This window comes from Meles meles, chromosome 19 (genome assembly GCF_922984935.1).
Source record: "Meles meles chromosome 19, mMelMel3.1 paternal haplotype, whole genome shotgun sequence".
NCBI lineage: Eukaryota > Metazoa > Chordata > Mammalia > Carnivora > Mustelidae > Meles > Meles meles.
Genome location: NC_060084.1, coordinates 41,682,499 through 41,702,406, shown reverse-complemented (window position 1 = coordinate 41,702,406; position 19,908 = coordinate 41,682,499). Strand labels below are relative to the sequence as shown.

At 45.0% G+C, this 19,908-nt stretch overlaps 1 protein-coding gene across 3 annotated transcripts in view; it reads right to left on the bottom strand.

Moving 5' to 3' along the window:
• Window positions 1-19,908, bottom strand: part of GARRE1 (granule associated Rac and RHOG effector 1) — an 81,169-nt gene that overhangs the window by 21,946 nt on the left and 39,315 nt on the right. For all 3 annotated transcript variants that reach the window (XM_045987019.1, XM_045987020.1, XM_045987017.1), the window contains exons 3-6: window positions 4,452-4,658; window positions 800-940; window positions 486-581; window positions 187-348 (exon numbers count right to left, since the gene is read on the bottom strand). In XM_045987019.1, coding sequence (XP_045842975.1) covers window positions 187-348; window positions 486-581; window positions 800-940; window positions 4,452-4,658 — 606 coding nt within the window. The remainder of the gene's footprint in view (window positions 1-186; window positions 349-485; window positions 582-799; window positions 941-4,451; window positions 4,659-19,908) is intronic.

Here is a 19,908-nt window from a genome sequence, read left to right as displayed (position 1 = left end):
ATCGGGCTCTCTGCTCGGCGGGGAGCCTGCTTCCCTCTCTCTCTCTGTCTGCCTCTCTGCCTACTTGTGATCTCTCTCTGTCAAATAAATAAATAAAATATTAAAAAAAAAAAAAAAGATAAAAGGTGTCCCTGAAGAACTGTTTCCACGTTCACACCCGGTTGCTGAAACCCCATGGAAAGCTACCGTCTTAAGTTTCAGGTTGTCGGCGGCCGATTCGTTGAAGGAGACGCCCTTCAGGAAGTGTGATCCTATCTGTACGGGGACGGTGGGAAGCTCACACTGCATGGGCTGTGGGGGGGTCTGCCGCCGCCCTGTCTGCTGTGCCTCAGCCTCGCTGCAGCAGCCCTGTGAGAGGTTTGGAGAGGAGAGGGGAGAAAGAGGAGAGGGGACCCATGGCACACCAGCCCCAGACACCAGGCTCGCTTGGGGTGGCGGATCTGCCACCCCAGAGCTCCCTAGAGCAAGCAGAGAGGAAAGCATACCTGTAAACTGGCTTCAATTGCCTTTGGATTCAGGTGGAAACCAGCTTTCATTGCATATTCACAGTGGCCTAAACTTTCCAGAGCTATTTTATAAGCCTGCAAAGAAATTGTTTTGTGAAGAATCAAGATTATATAGCAGATCATAAAATGACAACGTCCAGTGACAACAGAAATGTAAAAGTTCTGTAGTTAATTAAAAGGCTTCGGGCCAACTACCATCTTACTATTCTTTCCAATTGGCTCAACATCCTAACTTGAACTCCCTCCCGTGTTCCTGCCCTCAGATAACTATGTGCCAGTTCTAAAACACTGACCTGCAAAGCACTGTCGATCTTCACGTTCAGTTCTTTGAGCTGGTGCTCAGGAATTGGCGCGCTCTGAGAACAGAAGAGCTGCTGAACCTCGATGCCTGCCAGGCGGCCGTCACAGCCTCTTTCCCTCAGTCTGGATGTCGCCTGCAACAAGAAACAGTGGCTGGTAGGTGACAGAGAATGTGAAAGGCATGAGCAATATTTAGAGAACAAGAAACAAAAAATCAAACACAACTAAGTTAAAGTGAAAAACTCTCTAAGCGTGAGAGGTACACCAGACATTCTGGATTGTCTGTATTACCAGGTGAGAAGCCAGAAATTTAGGAAGACAAAATCAAGCATCTTGAAGTGAGAGCAAAGCAGGGCACCTGGGTTGCTCAGTGGGTTAAGCCTCTGCCTTTGGCTGGGGTCATGATCTCAGGGTCCTGGGATCAAGCCCTGCATCAGGCTCTCTGCTCAGCGGGGAGCCTGCTTCCCCCTCTTTCTGCCTGCCTCTCTGCCTACTTGTGATTTCTCTCTCTGTGTCAAATAAATAACTAAAATCTTAAAAAAAAAAAAAAAAAGAGAGAGAGAAAGCAAAGCTGACACAGCACCACTTGACTTAAGAAACCCTGGAAAGAAGACGTACCCATCTGCTATTAATTTTGTTTTGCATGTCAAACCATCACATTTTTTAATTTCTCTGCTTTAAAATACAGAGAGGCTAGAATATTGGCACTTGGATTTTCCAGAAAAATAGTAATAAAAAAGAACATGTAAGGTTAGGTGCTCCTCTACACCAAAGTAAAAAGTCATGCCAACACAGGACAGGAAAAAAAGGTACATCAGAATGTTAAATCTGCACCAAAAAAATTAAAAACTTATTGTTTGGTCATTCAGTATTTATGAAGAGTACATAATCAAGACAGAGAAACAAGAAACAAGAAAAAAATGAATCAATGTCTTGCTGTGATGAAATGCAAGTTACCTATCCATGTGGGTCAGGACCAAAGAGTACAGAAAAAAATATATTTAATTTCTTAGATGGAAGGAAGAATTCAGAATGAACTGTCCTTCAATTTTTCCATGCCCATTTTTGTTGCAACAATATTTGTGCAACAAATGACAGTTTTTAACAGCTGCTTTTTGTTCTTCTTTTGTTCTTCCAGCGTAGGAGTTGTAATATTTACCAAAATTTCAGTATGGTAATTAGCATCTACAATGCTATAAAGTTCCCAAAGCTCCAAAAATGACCTATGACTACCATTTCATCCAGTCCCTGAACCCTAACAGTCCACAGTTTAAGAGCATCTGACTCTCTTTCTAAGACTCTTTCACTTAACTATTTAACCCACGAGGTCCTGTGTTGGGTGTCACTGGATAGGCAGTCAAGCCCACAGCCTGGTCCCTACCATCCTGGAGCTGATAGCCTCAGGGGCCAAACTAAAACATATAAGACATTTAAAATGGAGGAAAACCCCAGATACTGAGACATCAGCATTTCAGTTATGAGTTCACAGAGGAGGAGGCGGTCAGCAGAAGTGTGGGATGGATGAGCAGACATGTCAGCGAAGAAGTCAGAACCCAGTGAGCAAAGGCGGCAGTGGCCACAGATAAGGTTACTGAGCAAGGCAGGAACCAGACTGTGGGACGAGGCAGGTCAAGGTGAAGGGTCTATACTTTACCCTAAGGAAACAGCAACACCATCCACTTTTCTTTTTAATACATTTTTTAAAAAAGATTTTTATTTATTTATTTGACAGGCAGAGATCACAAGTAGGCAGAGCAGCAGGCAGAGAGTGAGGAGGAAGCAGGCTCCCTGCTGAGCAGAGAGCCTGATGCTGGGCACGATCTCAGGACCCTGAGCTCATGACCCAAGCTGAAGGCAGAGGCTTTAACCCACTGAGCCACCCAGGCGTGCCAACACCATCCACTTCTAAATGGAGAGTGATGAAGGATGATAAGACAGGGAGGAGAGAAGGGAGTTCATTTACTGCAGGTGTCAGGGAAGAGTAGTGATTCCCTAAAAGAGGGGAGTGACAGAAAGGGACAGATCTGGGATAATACTTTGGGGGTGGGACCTTCAGGCTAATGGATTGGATGCAGATATGATGCAAAGACAGGAAGGCAAGTCTCAAGTTTTTTAGCATGAAAGACCCAGTGTGGGATGGCAGCACTTGCTAGCATGGGGAAAATTTGGGGAGCACCAGAGGTGTGGGGAAAGCTAAGACTGAGCCATAAGGATACCTGAGGTAAGCAACAGCTGAATACAGGAGCCTGGAGTTCCTGTATTCCAGCGACCAGAAGTGGACTGGTCACACATACTTGAGGGCCCCCGGCACACAGGCAGTTTTTAAAGTCCAAGGCTAGATGGCAACCCTATAGGAGGAAGGGGGCTCAGAACTGAGCCTTGAGAAACATACATTCATAAGTTGTGTTGAAGAGGGGAAGCTAGCGAAGTAGATGGAGAGGATGGCCCAGGAGGTTAACGCCTGGTTCAGGGATACCACAGGAAGAAAGGGTCTCCAAGGGCCCATGTTGCCATGAGGGCTGGATGGAGCCAGACGGTTCCCTGGATTTGGCCACACAGAAGGCCCCAGTGACCCTGAGAAGAGAAAGCCTGTTCTTGTGCAGGAACGGAAGCCAGATTTCAGTGAGCGGAATGATGCCATTTATATACAGTTTTGTACTGTGCAAAATAATTACTAATGTTCTCCATAGATACATGCATACAGAGTAAAAATACAAAAGTATACATAGGACTCACAAACTCTTAATTCAAAAGAGGCTATCACTACAAAGGAAGGGATGTGAGTAAGACAGTAAAAAGGTACAAAGGGAACTCAGCTGCATTTGTAAATAATATTTTTTTCTGTTAAAAATAACAGGCATGAAAGGGGCACCTGTTTGACTCAGTAGAGCACGTGACTCTTAATCTCGGGTTTGTGAGGTCAAGCCCCACGTTGGGCACGGAGCTTACTTAAAAACAAGTAAACAAAAGGCACGAAGCAGCAACTGGCAAAGTTAAGATTCACTTGATGAAGCTAAAGGAAGACAGAGGGTAAATGGGACATTTCCAAAATGTTGGAAGTGTTTCATAATAATCTTTTTTAAAATGACTCAAAGGTGTGGTGGACAATTCTTCCAAGAAGTTGGCTGTGAAAAGAGCAGAGAAACAGGGCAGGACATCTCTGGATACCAAAGAGTATTAAAGTGCCTACAAGAAATGCGCTGTCACTGCCCACACCCCACCTGGCCACCTGGCCAAGCACGGACCCTTGCAGCCAGCTCTGGCCCGTCTTTCCAGACTGAGGCTCTGGCCTTTTCTCCCTGGTCCCTCTTCCTTGAAGCTCTGCTGCACTGCTCCTGGTTGGAGACAGGGCCTTTTCTCCGGGCTCCTGTACATCTCCATCACAGCTCTTTCATCCCGTTTTTGTAGGCCTTTCCTCTTGGAGGCTAGGAGTGGAAGCCGTCACCCAGGTGCCTGGTCCACGCCCGGCACCCAGCGGGCCCCTTCACAGAAGCATTCACCATCAAATGAAGGAAAGAGGGAATGATAACATTTAAAACTAACACCTCTAAATGAAACACTGCTTTTAGGAACCAACAGGCAAAGGTCGTCTGGAGCCTCCGCTATTTGAACACAGGACACCCATCTCCCCCAAGTCAGGGTTACCTCGGCAGCGCCCCGCCAGGAGCGCACAGCTTCCTCCAACTCGGGCGTGTGGCTCACGCCGGATAAGCCGCCGCCGCCGCTGTTCTTCTTCTCTGGCACAACCACCTCAGCAAAGCAGGAGTGAGCCACGGGCTGGACCTTCTGTAAGGCCTGGGTCAAAAACTGGAAATGGACCTGCACCACTGTCAAGAAACATCGCCCCAACACCTGTGAAAACAAGAGAGTCGGGGGGGGGTATCGTGTGGGTCGCCACCGCATGAGCATAGCACCATTAACGTCAGGGTGACCAGGAGGTAACAGAACCCGGAAATGTGAAATGACAGCAAGTTTGACAGTCACCCTGCTTCAGCACAATCTTTGTTCTCACGTCTGCACCTGGGTGCCTCATGTCTACAAGCCAAAATGTTGCAACCGAATAGCAAAGCCCAAGTTCCAAATGGGCCTTCTCAGTTCCCACCACCCCTCACTTCTGTTCTCCACTCCCCTCAGGTGGACTCTGGCTCACCCTAACCCTGGCTGTCTTTGGGCTCCTAACGAACAAGAACCCACAGTTCCAATTATGTGTACACAGGATTCAGAAGGCACAGTAAAAGCCATGCGAATGAAAATCTGAAAGGTCAGTTTGACCATAAGAATTCTCTTAGAAATGGAATCCAAAGATACAAGTTATTTTGGTAACAGTGTTATTAACATAGCTGTATGTCATAATTCCAGTCTTAGGAAACAAAGAAACAAAGCTGACAGACCAGTCTTCTAGGAGTCAACAAAATGTACTGGATGACTCTATTTGTCACAACAGTCGAAACTCACTCTCCTGATACCTATCAGTAGTTAGTTGGTTGATGGAGCTGTCCATCAGCAGATACTATACACAGGGGCGTCTGGGTGGCTCAGTCAGTTAAGCGTCTGCCTTTGGCTCATGATCCTGGTGTCCTGGGATGGAGCCTCGCACAGGGAATCCTTGCTCAGCTGAGTCTGCTTCTCCTTCTCCCTCTGTTCCTCCCTGCTCTTGTGCTCTCTCTCTCCTGCTCAGCTACATCAATAAAATCTTTTTAAAAAATACTATAGACATAACACTATGCTAATATATACTGTTACTATGTAACTATAACAATTTATATGCCAAAAATACTATATACCATTAATATTTTAAGATATAAATGTGCAGTGCCACCCTTAGCAATGGCCAAAACTATTCTCTGATTTTTTTTAAGATTTTATTTATTTGAGAGAGAGAGAGAGAGAGCAAGCGAGCACACAAGCAAGGGGAGTGACAAGCAGAGGGAGAAGGAGAAGCAGGCTTCCGCTAAGCAAAGCAACTTGAGCAGAGAACTTCCAGATTACTGACAAGTTCTCTTAAATTTTTAGTTGTTTTGACCATACTAAATTTGACAACAATAACAAAACTACCTGCAACTCTTTTATCATGTTCCATAACATTCACCATATTTTCCATGGAGGGTCTATCATATTTCATTGGTTCACACAGTAGATTACTTACTCAAGAAATTACTTTATTGAGTTTGCAATGTATTCAAGTGGTAGGAGCACAGCTGAGAGGGCCCGCTTGCTGCTGGCACTCGGTGCACTGCCTTGGGGAGGTGGGAAAGGTTGGGGAACTGTTTCCATTGCCTTTACAAGGAATTAAAATCTGACCCCAGTGCCCACCCTCTGGCCCAGTCCTGTCCCCTGAAGGACCTAAAAGTAAGACTCGAGTTGGGCCTTCTCACCTCCCAGCACACATTTTAGATGCTGTCCTTTTCCATCGCCACTGGTCAGAGCTCTGCTTCCTGGAGAAAGTCAGGCAAGTTTCAGTGGTAACATTTGTTCACTCTGATTCTCCCCTGTGGAAGTCACCAGGGCCAAACTAAAACAAATAAACTCACACAAATCTCACACCAAAGCATCAGCCTTCTATGGAGAACAGTTAGATTCTGAACTCCCACCCAAACCTCCTGGGTTTCCACTCATACCTGCCTCAAAGCTCCCCCCCATGAATGATCTATGCCAGCTGGAGCAGGGTGAGGGACACAGAGGAAGCATCCTAGCAACCCAGAGTCACGTGACAGAAACAGACTGAACAGCATATATTTCGTATTGTACGTAGCAGCAGCTGGCCTTCACAGAACACTCCATGTGTACTTCGCCTATGCTAAAGGTCTACCATGGAGCACCTCATTTCATCCTCAGAACAAAGGTATGAAGTCATTCCCATTTTACAAACAGTAAGACTGAGGCACAGGGGACCATTGTTACATGTTCGGCCTTGGATGAGTCATTTAATTTAAATTTCTTCCCTGTAAAAAAGGAATGATGAGAACCAGAGCTGAGCAATCTCTCCCGACCCTTCTTCCCGCCCTTCCTCAGGACAGATGCAGCATCAGTCCCAATTACAGCTGCAACAAAATATCTTGAGAGAGGACACAGCTCAACCTCCAGCCTGCCTCTACCCATCTCCTGTCACAGTCCAGATTTCCTCCTGTAACAGACCCCACCAGCCTCCACCCAGACCTGGGCCAGTCCTTGGGGCTTCCTGACCAACCTGGAAGGAAATACAGACTCTAACGCTGTGAATTCGAAAGCATGCGACCTCAGGACCGTGGGCAGGTATTTTGTCCTTCGCATGGAGAGCACTGCCTGGACTGTGGGATTCAGGAAACGGGTGAGTGGGGAGGTCAGAGACTCTGGAGTTTAATATATGTGCTGCCGAAGCGAGCACGAGACTCTGGAGTTTAAAATGTCAGCGGACAGACACCTGCGGCTCTAACAGCAGCTTCCGTTTATTGAGTGCTTAACCCATACCAAGCACTTTACTTGCAGGGAAGAAACTCTGGGTAAGAGAAATGTACCCATTTTACAGATGGTAACACTGAAGCTTCGAGAAAGAAGCCTGCTCCAATGCCATGTAGGTGATAGGAGGTGGAGCAGAGACCTGACGCCAGATATGTTCAACTCCAAAAGCTGTGTTCCTAACCACCAGGCCACTGTCTCCCTAGGATATGATCCAGGATGCAGCCACAATAGTGGTGGCTCCTAAGAAGAGGGGAGAAGCCCTGTGCTTCTCCCACATGGTGTCAGGACCCAGGGTGGGAACGGAGACTGAGAGGCATGGCTCCATCTTCTCTGGCTGTAGAAAAGGGATTGGGACAAAAGTTTCAAGCGGGATAGCCTGTGGCACTCCTAGATAGCAGGAGTCTCTTTAATGATTCCCACAGCAGAGAGCAGCTGCTGAGACTGGCTGGAAACAGCAATTTGAAACAGGGAGAGGGTGCAAGGGGCTTGGGAGAAAGAGCAACTTCTCCCACCTACTGAGGAATTCCAAATCCAAAAACATCTGTTCAGTTCTTCAGCACATCAGTCTCATTTAAGAATTATGAATAAAGCAAGTGGAATTAATTGACATTTGCATTTTTAAAAGATTAATCTAGGGGTGCCTGGCTGGCTCTGTCGGAGAAGCGTGAGACGCTAGATCTCAGGGTCGTGAGTTTGAGCCCCAGGTTGGGCATAGAGATTACTTAAATAAATAAAACGTTAAAAAAAAAAAAAAAAAGATTATTCTATCCAAAGCATCCCAAGTTGATGGAATTTCAGACAATTTCAGACTTCTGCATTAAAAGAAACCTTTCAGTGTGACTTAAATTCCCCATCAAGGCCCAATTCGTGAACAGAGACCATCAGTGACCTTGCCCCTCTTGCTTCTCAATGTCCATGGAGCATTCTGGATATAATCAGCCTTTAAGGACCTACCAAAAGGAAACCTTGTTTTCTGGAACTCCCTGATGGCGGCGGGAAAGGGTAGGAGTTCATGTTCTCACATCCATGTACACATACCACATCTGCTGCTAAGGGTGTTGTGCTGATGGACAGAACGAGAAAACCTTTTCTTTTTGGTGATGTTTACATTTTACTAATTAAAGCAGATTTTAGTTTAAGGTCACCCTATTTTGAATCCTAAAAGGCCACGCTTTCTACACCCCCACTGATGCTGACGATCAATGGAACTCTACCTTCCTAGACATATTTCAAAATTTGGTTTTAGTTACGACTGCTCGAGGCCAAGCAAGGCCTGACTCAGCCCTGAACACACGCCTGTGTTGGGATGATGGAATACCCAAATCTACTGCATCTCCCAACATGCCTTGTGATTTTCACATTAAAACACACAGTGTCTCACCCGGTTCATTTCCTACCCAACCTCACTTAACAATCTGTCTTTCTCACATCCCCGGAGTGAAGAACAAATAAAACTGTCACAAACACCTCCCTGTCAAACATTTCCAGGAATTCTAACATTTATTTCTGATCAGTTTAAAAGTCTAGAGTGAATGAAATGGAGTCGATCTGGATTGGCCGTTTTTATTAGAAATTCCAAAGTCATTCAATCATTTCTTTCTCTGCAATATTTACTTTTACCTTAAACACAACAGTTGGTTCCAAGTATCCTCAACCTTGCTCTTTTGTTCATATGATAATTCCAGAGTTATTACATAATGATCTAACCAATAGAGCAGAATGTGATATAGAGACCTAAATGTGTCTCCAGAGAAATAGAGAATGCAGTGGACCATGGCCAGGCTACGGAAAGTGCTCTGCAAAGATTAGATTACAGTATAAAAATGTAAAAAACAAACCTACTGAAACTATGTATAGTCTGACCTAAAACCAATTACAGTTGAGTGTTTAAATATTTAAAAATTTTAAAACAGGCAACTAACAAAACAACAAAGATCTCTTTGCAGTCAGTATTAACCTAGAGCAAGCTGCCATGCTATATATAGGAGAGAGAACGAGGAAAGGGAAAAAAAGCTAATGCATGCCCAAGGGTGGTTGAACCAACACCAAATGCTAATTATTCACACAAGATTTTATATATATTCTGCCTCTGGACACACTGCCCTTGCCTGCTGGTGAAAATATCAACAGAGACAGTTTCAGAACTCCTACTTCATGGGCTGAGCACTCTGGTGCACAAACTCTTTTACAACAGTAATACATAATCACTGCAAACAAATTAGGGGAAAAATATATCAGCTAAATAAAAATCTACTAAATATCACTAAATAGATATAACCACTGATTACATGTTTCCTCTACAGCCTACATTTGTACCTATAGATGGATTATTTTTTTTGCAAAAACTAGATTATATTTATATACTCTCTTTTATAGCCTGCTTTCCAAAAGAAAATACATCAACAATTTAATACGATGCCAACACACATAGGAAGTTTTATATTTTAGCTACATTGCTATAAATCTTTTTTTTAAAGATTTTATTTATTTATTTGAGAGAGAGAGAGAATGAGAGAAAGAGAGAGAGAGAGAGAAAGCATGAGAAGGGGGAGGGTCAGAGGGTCCTCCTGAACAGGGAGCCTGATGCAGGACTCAGTCCTGGGACTCCAGGATCACGACCTGAACCAAAGGCAGTTGCTTAACCAACTGTACATTGCTATCCCCAGGCACCATACATTGCTATAAATCTTAACATAACTAATAAGGATAATTATAAAATGTCACTCAGGACATGAAAACGTGAAAGGCTACTCAAGGTAACTAAGTCCACATTAATTATGGTAAACAAAGGACTCTGCTCTTCTGGTAGTTTTTCCCATTGAAAATGCAAGTTTCCTCCATAAATAAAGCAAAGTAATATTATGGGTTTTTACAGGCAGAGATAAAATATATTTAAGTTACCCAGATAAGCTTATGGCCTGGGAGCCTATCAGAATTCAGAAAATTCTTTTTGTTGATCGGAGTGTATTTTTCTTTAAAAGTTAACACTTCAGGGGTGCCTGGGTGGCTAAGCATCTGACTTTAGCTCAGGTCAGATCCCAGGGTCCTGGGATCGAATCCCGCATCGGGCTCCCTGCTCAGCGGGGAGCCCATTTCTCCTTATTTCTGCCACTCTCCCTGCTTGTGCACACACTCCCCCCCACCCTCAACAAATAAACAAATAGAATCTTTAAGAAAAAAAGTTGTCACTTCAATCAAGAAGAAAATATTATCACTAGGACATCTGAGTGGTTAAGGCACTGACTTAAGAAGAAAATACTAGGGGTGCCTGGATGGCTCAGTGGGTTAAAGCCTCTGCCTTCCGCTCAGGTCATGGTCTCAGGGTCCTGGAATCCAGCCCTGCATTGGGCTCTCTGCTCAGCAGGGAGCCTGCTTCCTCCTTCTCTCTCTGCCTGCCTCTCTGCCTGCCTGTGATCTCTGTCTGTCAAATAAATAAATAAAATCTTTAAAAAAAAAAAAAAAAGAAGAAGAAGAAGAAGAAAATACTAAACTATCTCAACTGGAGGCACCTGGGGGGCTCAGTCGGTTAAGGACTCGACTCTTGGTTTCAGCTCGGGTCAGGATTTTGGGGTTCTGGGTCGGGCTCTGCGCTCAGTGTGGAGTCTGCTTGAGATTCTCTCTCCTCCCTCTGTCCCCCTTGCTCATGCTGTCTCTCTCTCTCAAATAAATAAATCTTAAAAAAAAAAAAAAAAACTCAAAACAACCCTATCTCAATGGAAGAAATGATTAAAAAGACAAATGGGGAACTCACAAGTGGAAATCCACTCCATCAACATCATCTCCACTGTACAACACTGAGCAGAAGCGCTCCGCATCCTAGGTGATGTGGCAGGCCAGGCCTCCTCTGTGCTCATTGACTGAGCTGGCGTTCACATTGCCCGTGTGACTGACAGGCTCTGTCATGCACGTGGTATTCCTACTCGTGAGCGCTGTGGCAAGTCTTGGGCTGAGGTGGGGAAGGGAGTCTTCCACCTCCTTCCAGCAGCATCTGAGACAGGGGGCCCCTCCCCCCCTTCCTGAAACACCTGCTTCTCTTGGCTTCCAAGATACTGCACTTGCTCTATCTCTACCTCACTCTCCAGCGGCTCCCGGGTTACCTCTTCCCTCTAAATACTGGAGTGCCCCAGGGCTCACTCGTCCTTCGATTCTCCCTCTGGTTCCCTAGTTATATTCACTCCCTTGATGACGTGGTCCAGTTTTACAGCTTTAAATACCATCTGTTGACTCAACTGTTCCCAAGTTCCTATCTCCTGTCTGGACCTCAGCCTTGAACTCCAAATCTGTATATCCGACTGTCTACTTGACATTGCCCCTGGGAGGTCTAACAGGCACTGCAGACCCATTATTCCAACCTACTCTGGCCCCATTTCAGTAAAGGGCACGACCAGTGGTCCAGGTGCTCATGTGGTAAATCCCGGAGTCATCGTCGACCCCTCTCTCTCTCATGCACACACAGTGTCCCATAGTGCTACGTTCAAATAAAACTGCTAGAATATCAATCAGCCTTAAAAAGGAGGGAAGCGCTGACACTTACTGCAGCATAGGTGAGCCTTAAAGACATAAAGGTAAATGAGAGCAGCCAGGACAGAGAGACAAATACTGTACATGCCTCCGATACGAGGTACCGAGAACAGGCGAACTGATAGAGACAGAAGGTAGAAAAAAGGTGGTTTCCTGGGGTTGGGAGGAGGGTGGAATGGAGGGTATTGCTTAAAGGAGCAGGGTTTCAGCTTGGGAAGATGAGGACGTTCTGGAGATGGATGGCGCTGAGGGCTGCAGGCCAGTGTGAATACACCTAATGCCTCTGAGCCATACACTGAAAAACGAGTCCAACCGCTTCCAGTCACCTCCTCTGCTAGCATTCTGTTCCGAGCTATGACCATTACTATAATAGCCTCTTAACTGATCTTCCTGTCCCACTCAATTAGGATTAGGTCTGTCTATACACAACAACAACACATGCAGTGGCTTAAGCAAGAGTGATGTTTACTTCTTTCTTTTTTCTAAGGTAAAAAATAAACCTAGGGTTCGGCCGTCCAGAGCCGGGATGGGGACTCCCGGGTACCACACGGAAACTTTCTGCTCTGCATCCTTTTACCAGGCTGACATTCTTCACCGCCTCATAGGTCAAAGGGCTAAATGACCTTCGGCCATCCGCCTGCATCCTAGAGAGCAGCAAGCTGGGGCAGCAGACTCATCCCAAACCTTTAGTTACATCTTCACAGACCAGAACTTATTCAAGTGACCCCTGGATGTAAGGAAGGCTGGGAGTATACTCCCTTTTCCGGGCACAGTATGCCTGAAAACAAAACAAAACAAAACAGAAACAAACCTGGAGTTCTGTTGCTAAGGAAGAAGGGGGAGACTGGATTTTGGGAGGCAACCAGCAGCATCTCCTCTCTCCCCTAGAGTCTACTTTCCACACAGGAAACGCATTATTATAAAACAGAAATCAGGTTACTGCACTCCCCTACTCAAAATTGTCCAGTGGCTTTTCACTGCGATCAGAGGAAAATCCACAGTCTTCGTTCTGTCCTCCAATACCCTGCATGATCTGGGCCCTGACTGTTCTCTGAGCTCAGCTCCTATCCTCCCCTCACCCTGCTTTCTTCCTGTTCCTCAGAAATTCTGAGCACAGCTCCTGCCTCATGTCTTGGCACAAGCCAGTTCCCACCACCTCAGGGTTTCTCCGCATCAACATTATTGACATTTGGAGCCGGAGATGTCACTGTTGTGGCGGGGGAGAGGGGGTTCCTACTCGAGGCTGTGCATTGTCAGCAGCATCCCTGGTCTTGTAGAGATGCCAGCAGCACTGGCGGGAGGTGCAGTAACCACAGCCTCTCGGATCATACTGTTTGGAATACGTTTTCAAATCTTCACTGTTTTTCTTGTTAAAGCGAAAAGAGGGCAACCTCTTCCTCCTAGGATGACTTCTGAGAGACGAAGAGCTGCAGGAAAGCACGAATGGGGCAGCAGAGGGGAGCTTTTGAACAGCCACACTTCTGTTCCGTTGCAGGACTGAAATACAACCTGACAGGCTATGAGGAGAGAAACACCAAGATTCTGCCTTCTCCAAATAAATTTGAACTGAAAATCAGACCAATCGAAGAGCTTTGTGCTCCTGCAAACTTATGTCTTCATGAGCTGGGGCCTGAGTCTGGTTACCTACTGTTCTATACTTCCTGCAAGAAACACCATCCCACCATGGGTGTACGTGTGTGGGATAGGAAGGTTGGGACACTGGTCAGAAGCAGAGGGGGAGGGGCGCCTGGGTGGCTCAGTGGGTTGAGCCTCTGCCTTCGGCTTGGGTCATGATCTCGGGGTCCTGGAATGGAACCCTGCATCGGGCTCTCTGCTCAGCGGGGAGCCTGCTTCCCTCTCTCTCTCTGCCTGCCTCTCTGCCTACTTGTGATCTCTGTCTGTCAAATAAATAAATAAAATCTTAAAAACAAACAAAAAAAAGCAGAGAGGGAAACCGAGGTCTTCAGAGATCGCAAAAATTTGTCCTCCAAATATACAGTGAGTCAGTAAAATTCTAACTTCCTAGCACGCAAGTTCAAACCTGCTCCTTCAAACCATTCTGGGCCCTCTGGGGTTAACAGTCAAGTTCTTCTCAATGAGGAAGACTCCTCTTACCCTATCCCTAGCATGGAAAAAACTGGGGAATGTCATTTTTGTGACAACTGAAAATAATTCCAGACACTGCCAAGTGTCCTCTGAGGGACAGCCCACCCTGACCCAGTGGCGAATGAACTAATGCTCTATCTGGAGCATACTTGCCCCTGGAATTCACACGGCTGTGGCTCTCGCAAACTTTGCTCAAGAGTCCCATCCTTTCCTCTTTCTCTCTCTTCCCTTATCCTTCATTTTGCTTCACAGCAACCCCCACTACCTGACATTACCTTTGCACGTGTTTTGTTGTTGTTGTTGTTGTTTTGGGTTTTTGTGCCTATTTTCCCACCTAGAGGCTAAGCTGGATGAAGGCAGGATCTTTGTTTTGCTCTCCGTTGTGTTCTCAGTGCCTGGTGCACAGTAGACAATCCCTCCTGTGTATTTGCTGAAGAAGCAGTTGCTACTCTCCACATAAAAGTGCCAAGTCAAGGGGCACCTGGGTGGCTCAGTCTGTTGAGCGTCCGACTCTTGATTTCAGCTCAGGTCATGATGATCTCGGGGTTCTGGGATCGAGCCTTGTGTTGGGCTCTGTGCTCGGTGCAGTCTGGTTGAGGTTTTGCTCTCTCTCCCTCTTCCCCTGCTCACATGCACTTTCTATCTCTCAAATAAATAAATAAATATTAAAAAAAAAAAAAAAAAAAAGCCAAGCCAAGCCAGGAACAGCATGGTGACTACAGGGCTGAGGGCATCAAAAATGCCAGTATGTTTGCGCAAATGACAGTTGATTCTTTCCCCCCAAACTCTTCCTGCTTTCTTTCCCTGGACAGCTCTTCTGCCACCAGCCCCCAGACACCAGCTGCAAACCCTGAGATGACTTTAAGGGTGACAACACCAACGGGCACAGGGGAGATCACAACTACCGTGGAGAAAGGAAGTCTACACACCACGCAAGGCTTTCCTGTAAGCAAAACACTCATGAAAGAACAATCAGGTATAACATTTGTTATACCTGTACTATTATTCTTTCAAACTAAGAGCCAGTATGTAACGAAGAGGTATTCTGTTTAGAGATATGCATAAGGGAATAAAAAGATGTATTTTCCCTGTATGTTTCTGTGTGCATATCTATTTGCTGTTATCTGCATCGACACATTAAGACTATGAGCCACCCAGGCGCCCCCAGCCTGGAGCACTTTGGACTGTCCTCACTCATCTCTGCCAGCTCGCAGCCAGCTCTTGGGTATTTCCTCCAGGAAGGGGGGTGGCAGCAGCTAGGTGAAGAGGAAAGCCGACCAAGGGACTGAGGCCTTCTCCAGGGGCTGGTGAGGCCTCAGGAGGGGTCCTGCAGTGAACAGGAACTCATGGGGGTTCCTTCACATCAGGCTCTTTCTACTCTTCTGGCTCTGGGTATGTGAGCATTAGCTGGAGGGCCAGGGTATGCAGTCTCACAGAGGAATGGACACGGCAAGTGAGTGCACGGGTCTGAGGCAGTGGAGGGGCAGAAGACACAAGCCCTGTCTAGGCTGGTCCCAGGATTGCAGGCAAATGTCATTCAACACACATTCAGAATCTTGATTTGTAAAGACAAGGGAGGCTGCCAAAACAGGCTATTATCTAATCCTGTGAGATCTCACAACCTGACCAGTAACCATAAACATTTACAGTAAAGAATAATTCAAGAAACCTAGTTCTATGTAAAATTACACTCCATGAACTCCTTTGTTTCTGTCTCCTTCTAATTAACCCACCAAACCTAGTACTTCCCTTACGGCCACTCAAATCTTTTTTTTTTTTTTTTTAAAGATTTTATTTATTTATTTGACAGAGAGATCACAAGTAGATAGAGAGGCAGGCAGAGCGAGAGAGAGAGGGAAGCAGGCTCCCTGCTTGAGCAGAGAGCCGGATGTGGGACTCGATCCCAGAACCCTGAGATCATGACCTGAGCCGAAGGCAGCGGCTTAACCCACTGAGCCACCCAGGCGCCCATGGCCACTCAAATCTTTTTAGCAAATATGAAATTTTAAGTCTTCTCCTCCTAAAGGAAAGCAACATTGCCATTTCAGTCACCAAAACTAGGAGCACTCCTACCTGCTTGTTGAGGTCCTGCCTGGGGAATGGGGTGGGTTCTCTGTTCCCATTTTCTTCCTAGATTCACTTTTATTTTCTTCATTTTTCTGAAATATACCTGCTTTTCTTTTCATCACTACAACTTACTCAATAATACTTCCTGTGATATTGTGATTTACAGCAAGAAATACCTATTTCAGTCTTCTTCCAAGGTTCCTGGCACAGAGCTAAAACCCTTGGGATTTTCTGTGTGATAAAAGAGATAAAGTGTGGGGTGCCTGGGTGGTTCATTGGTTAAGCATCTGCCTTTGACTCCGGCCCTGATTCCAGGGTCCTGGGATCGAGCCGCGCATCGAGCCCTGGCATTGAGCCCTGGCACCGAGCCCCAGCATCGGGCTCCCTGCTGGGCAGGAAGGCTGCTTCTCCCTCTCCCACTCCCCCTGCTTGTGTTCCTTCTCGCATAATAAATAAATAAATAAATAAATAAATAAATAAATAAATAATCGAATAAATAAAATCTTTAAAAAAAAAAAAAAGAGCAATAAAATGTGTTTTGTTATTCATAACAAGCCTCTTTAAACCAGACCTGAGTTTATGTCAATGAGGTGACTTTTGAGAAAAGCCCCTAAGAAAGGGCGCTAGTTGTCAGGGGAACCAACTACCAATTAGAGATTTAGAACTTTCAGCCCCCACCCCTTTGAGAACGGGAGAGGTTAGAGGTCCAATCATTCATCAATGGCCAACGATCAAATCAATCACAGCCATAGAATGAAGCCTCGAGAAAGCCCAAAAGAGGGTTCAGAGGACTTCTGGGTGGGTGACCACACGGAGATGCGAGGACAGCCCTGTATCTGGAAGGCACAGAAGCTGCTGCCCCTTCCCATATACCTTGCCCTACGCATCTCTTTTACCTGGCTGTTCCTGAGTCATATTCTTTTATAATTCAGTAAGGAAAGTGTTTTTCTGAGTTCTGTGAGCTGCTTTAGCAAATTAAGGGAACCCATGGTGGGGGTCATGAGATGCTCTGCTTTATAGCCACTTGGTAAGAAGCACGGGTAATAAACACCCTGGCCTTGAAATTGGTGTCTAAAGGTGAGGAGGACACTCCTTTGGGACTGAGCCCTTAAACTGTGGGGTTTGATCCTAGCTTCAGGGAAACAGCGTCAAAACAGACCCAGAACTGCCTGGCATGAGAACCACCCCTACTCCCCATCACACATTCCGCGATCAGAAGCGCCAGAAGTGGACTATTCTGTGAGTAGACAGAAAACAGAAGAGTCTTCCTAAACACTCCGAGTTCTGTTACAAGACCATTTCATATGCACAAATCCTCCACGGGACGGAATCACTTACGGGGTATTCCTGATACACTCCTCCTAAAAAAGTTTCTAGCACCCTTTTTTTAAACTTGGAAAATATCCAAACACAAAAGGAGTATAACAAACTCTCATATGCCAATCAAAAAGCTTCAATAACCACTAACATTTGCCATGTTTTTTTTTTTCACCCTTCTCCCCAACACCACCTTTTATTGCTGGAATTTTTTTTTTTTAAGAGTTTATTTATTTATTTGACAGAGATCACAAGTAGGCAGAGAGGCAGGCAGAGAGAGAGAGAGGAGGAAGCAGGCTCCCCACTGAGCAGAGAGCCTGATGCGTGGCTCCATCCCAGGACCCTGGGATCATGACCTGAGCCAAAGGCAGAGGCTTTAACCCACTGAGCCACCCAGGCGCCCCTGGAATGTTTTGAAGCAAATCCCAATCAATCAAGACCTAGTACATGTTCAAACTTCCCAAATTATTTTTTTTTAAAGATTTTATTTATTTATTTGACAGACAGAGATCACAAGTAGGCAGAGAGGCAGGCAGAGAGAGGAGGAAGCAGGCTCCCCACTGAACAGAGAGCCTGATGCGTGGCTCCATCCCAGGACCCTGGGATCATGACCTGAGCTGAAGACAGAGGCTTTAACCCCCCCAAGCCACTCAGGCACCCCCCCAAATTATTTTTTAAAATGTATTTTTTTTTAAATGTACTTTTGTTTGTTTGAATTTCAATCCCCCAAAGCTCATCTTATTTGGTTGTCATATCTCTTTATACCTATACATATATTTTTTTTAATATTTATTTTTTTAAGTAATCTCTACATCCAACATGGGGCTTAAATTTATGACCTTGAGATTGAATCGCATGCTCTTCTGACTGAGCCAGCCAGGCACCCCTGGTTGTCATATCTCTTAACTCTGTTTTTAGATGCCTTCTACTGCATTCTCTCTCTCTCTTTTTTTTTTTCCTCATGCTACTTGACTTTATTAAATAAATCAGGTCAACTGCCTATAGAATCTGCTACATTCTGATTTGTCTAATGGCTTCCTGTGGTATTCTATGATTTGCTCCACTACACCCCTTACTTCATTAAGACTGGGAATTTGTTCTAGAGGATCAATGAGATTATTTCAGGTCCCCTCCCACCCTGGGGAGAGGGGAGAAATAGAAGAATATACTATGGGGTACTGTGTGGTTCTTAGGATTCATGATCAACTAACTGGTGTCCTCACTTTCCGTGATGCTGAGGTGGACCAATGATTTGGGTGGAAAACGCCTGATTTTTCCCTTATGAAGTTCCCCAATGAAATTTTTTTCCCTGATCCCTAATGTTAATTTTTTTTATAAACTTTTTTTTTTTAAGATTTTATTTATTTATTTGTCAGAGAGAGAAAGATCACAAGTAGGCAGAGGCAGAGGGAGAAGCAGGCTCCCTGCCGAGCAAGGAGCCCGATATGGGACTCAATCCCAGGACGCAGGATCATGACCCGAGCACTTAACCAACTGAGCCACCCAGGCGTCCCCCTAATGTTAATTTTTTTATTAACATGTATTACTTGCCCCAGGGGTGCAGGTCTGTGAATCATTAGGCTTACACATTTCACAGCACTCACCATAGCACATACCCTCCCCAATGTCCATAACCCAGCCAACCTATCCCTCCCTCTAACCCCAGCAACCCTCAATTTGTTTCCTGAGATTAAGAGTCTCTTATGGTTTGTCTCTCTCCATATCCCATCTTGTTTCCCAAATGGCCTTTTGTCAACCGGTTTTATCCTCCATGGTTGACCACTTGCCTGAGTCAGTTAATTCATTAGTGTGCAAAATGGTCATTTTCCTAATTGTAGCATTCCTTCTACACAGAAGAATACTGTTTCTTTTAAATAGAAGAAACTTCCCCCATCCATTAGGGCTATTTGGTTACCCTGAAAAACAGTTGTACTAGAGAACAGGAAATTTGCTTAATTCCTTATTTTTCTTTTAATTAGCAATTTTCAGAATAATGAAGTGGTTGCACAGTTGTCTTGGCCAGTCAAAATCAAAGGATCCAGTGCCTCCAGAGTGGCAGATGCCCTCTGGTCGCAGTGGCTTCCACCCACACAGAATGGGCTGGGCAGGCAGTAAATCTTGTTGTTCTACAACGAAGTTTACAAAATCACACAAATTCCAACTGTTAAATTATAGGTTCTTCTAAAGGCTAAAATCTGAAGACAATTTAGATAATAGAAGAGCTACCACAATAAAAGAATAAGCCAAAAAAAGTGGCTAGAAATTACCAACAGCCTGAAAACTACAACTATATAAGCTTTTTATGAAGTGAACTTCAGTTTCTGATTAATAACAACCTGGATTTTCATTTGGCACTTCCAGTTAGGAAATATTTACTCCACAATCTATTATGGAAGATCTACGAGTCAAAACAAGAAAGAAAGAAGTAACAATGAATTTTACCTTTAGGCAAAAAAAAAAAGGAACATGCTAATTTAATTCCATTCAGGTTAATGAAAATCATATTTTGAATCTGTCCCTAATACTTTCCATTACTGTTGCTCTACAGTATTTCTGGCATATATCTACCCAAAATAAATTATTTGGTTCTTATGAATTAAGGTTCTTTTTTTTTTTTTTTAAAGATTTTATTCATTTATTTGACAGAGAGAGA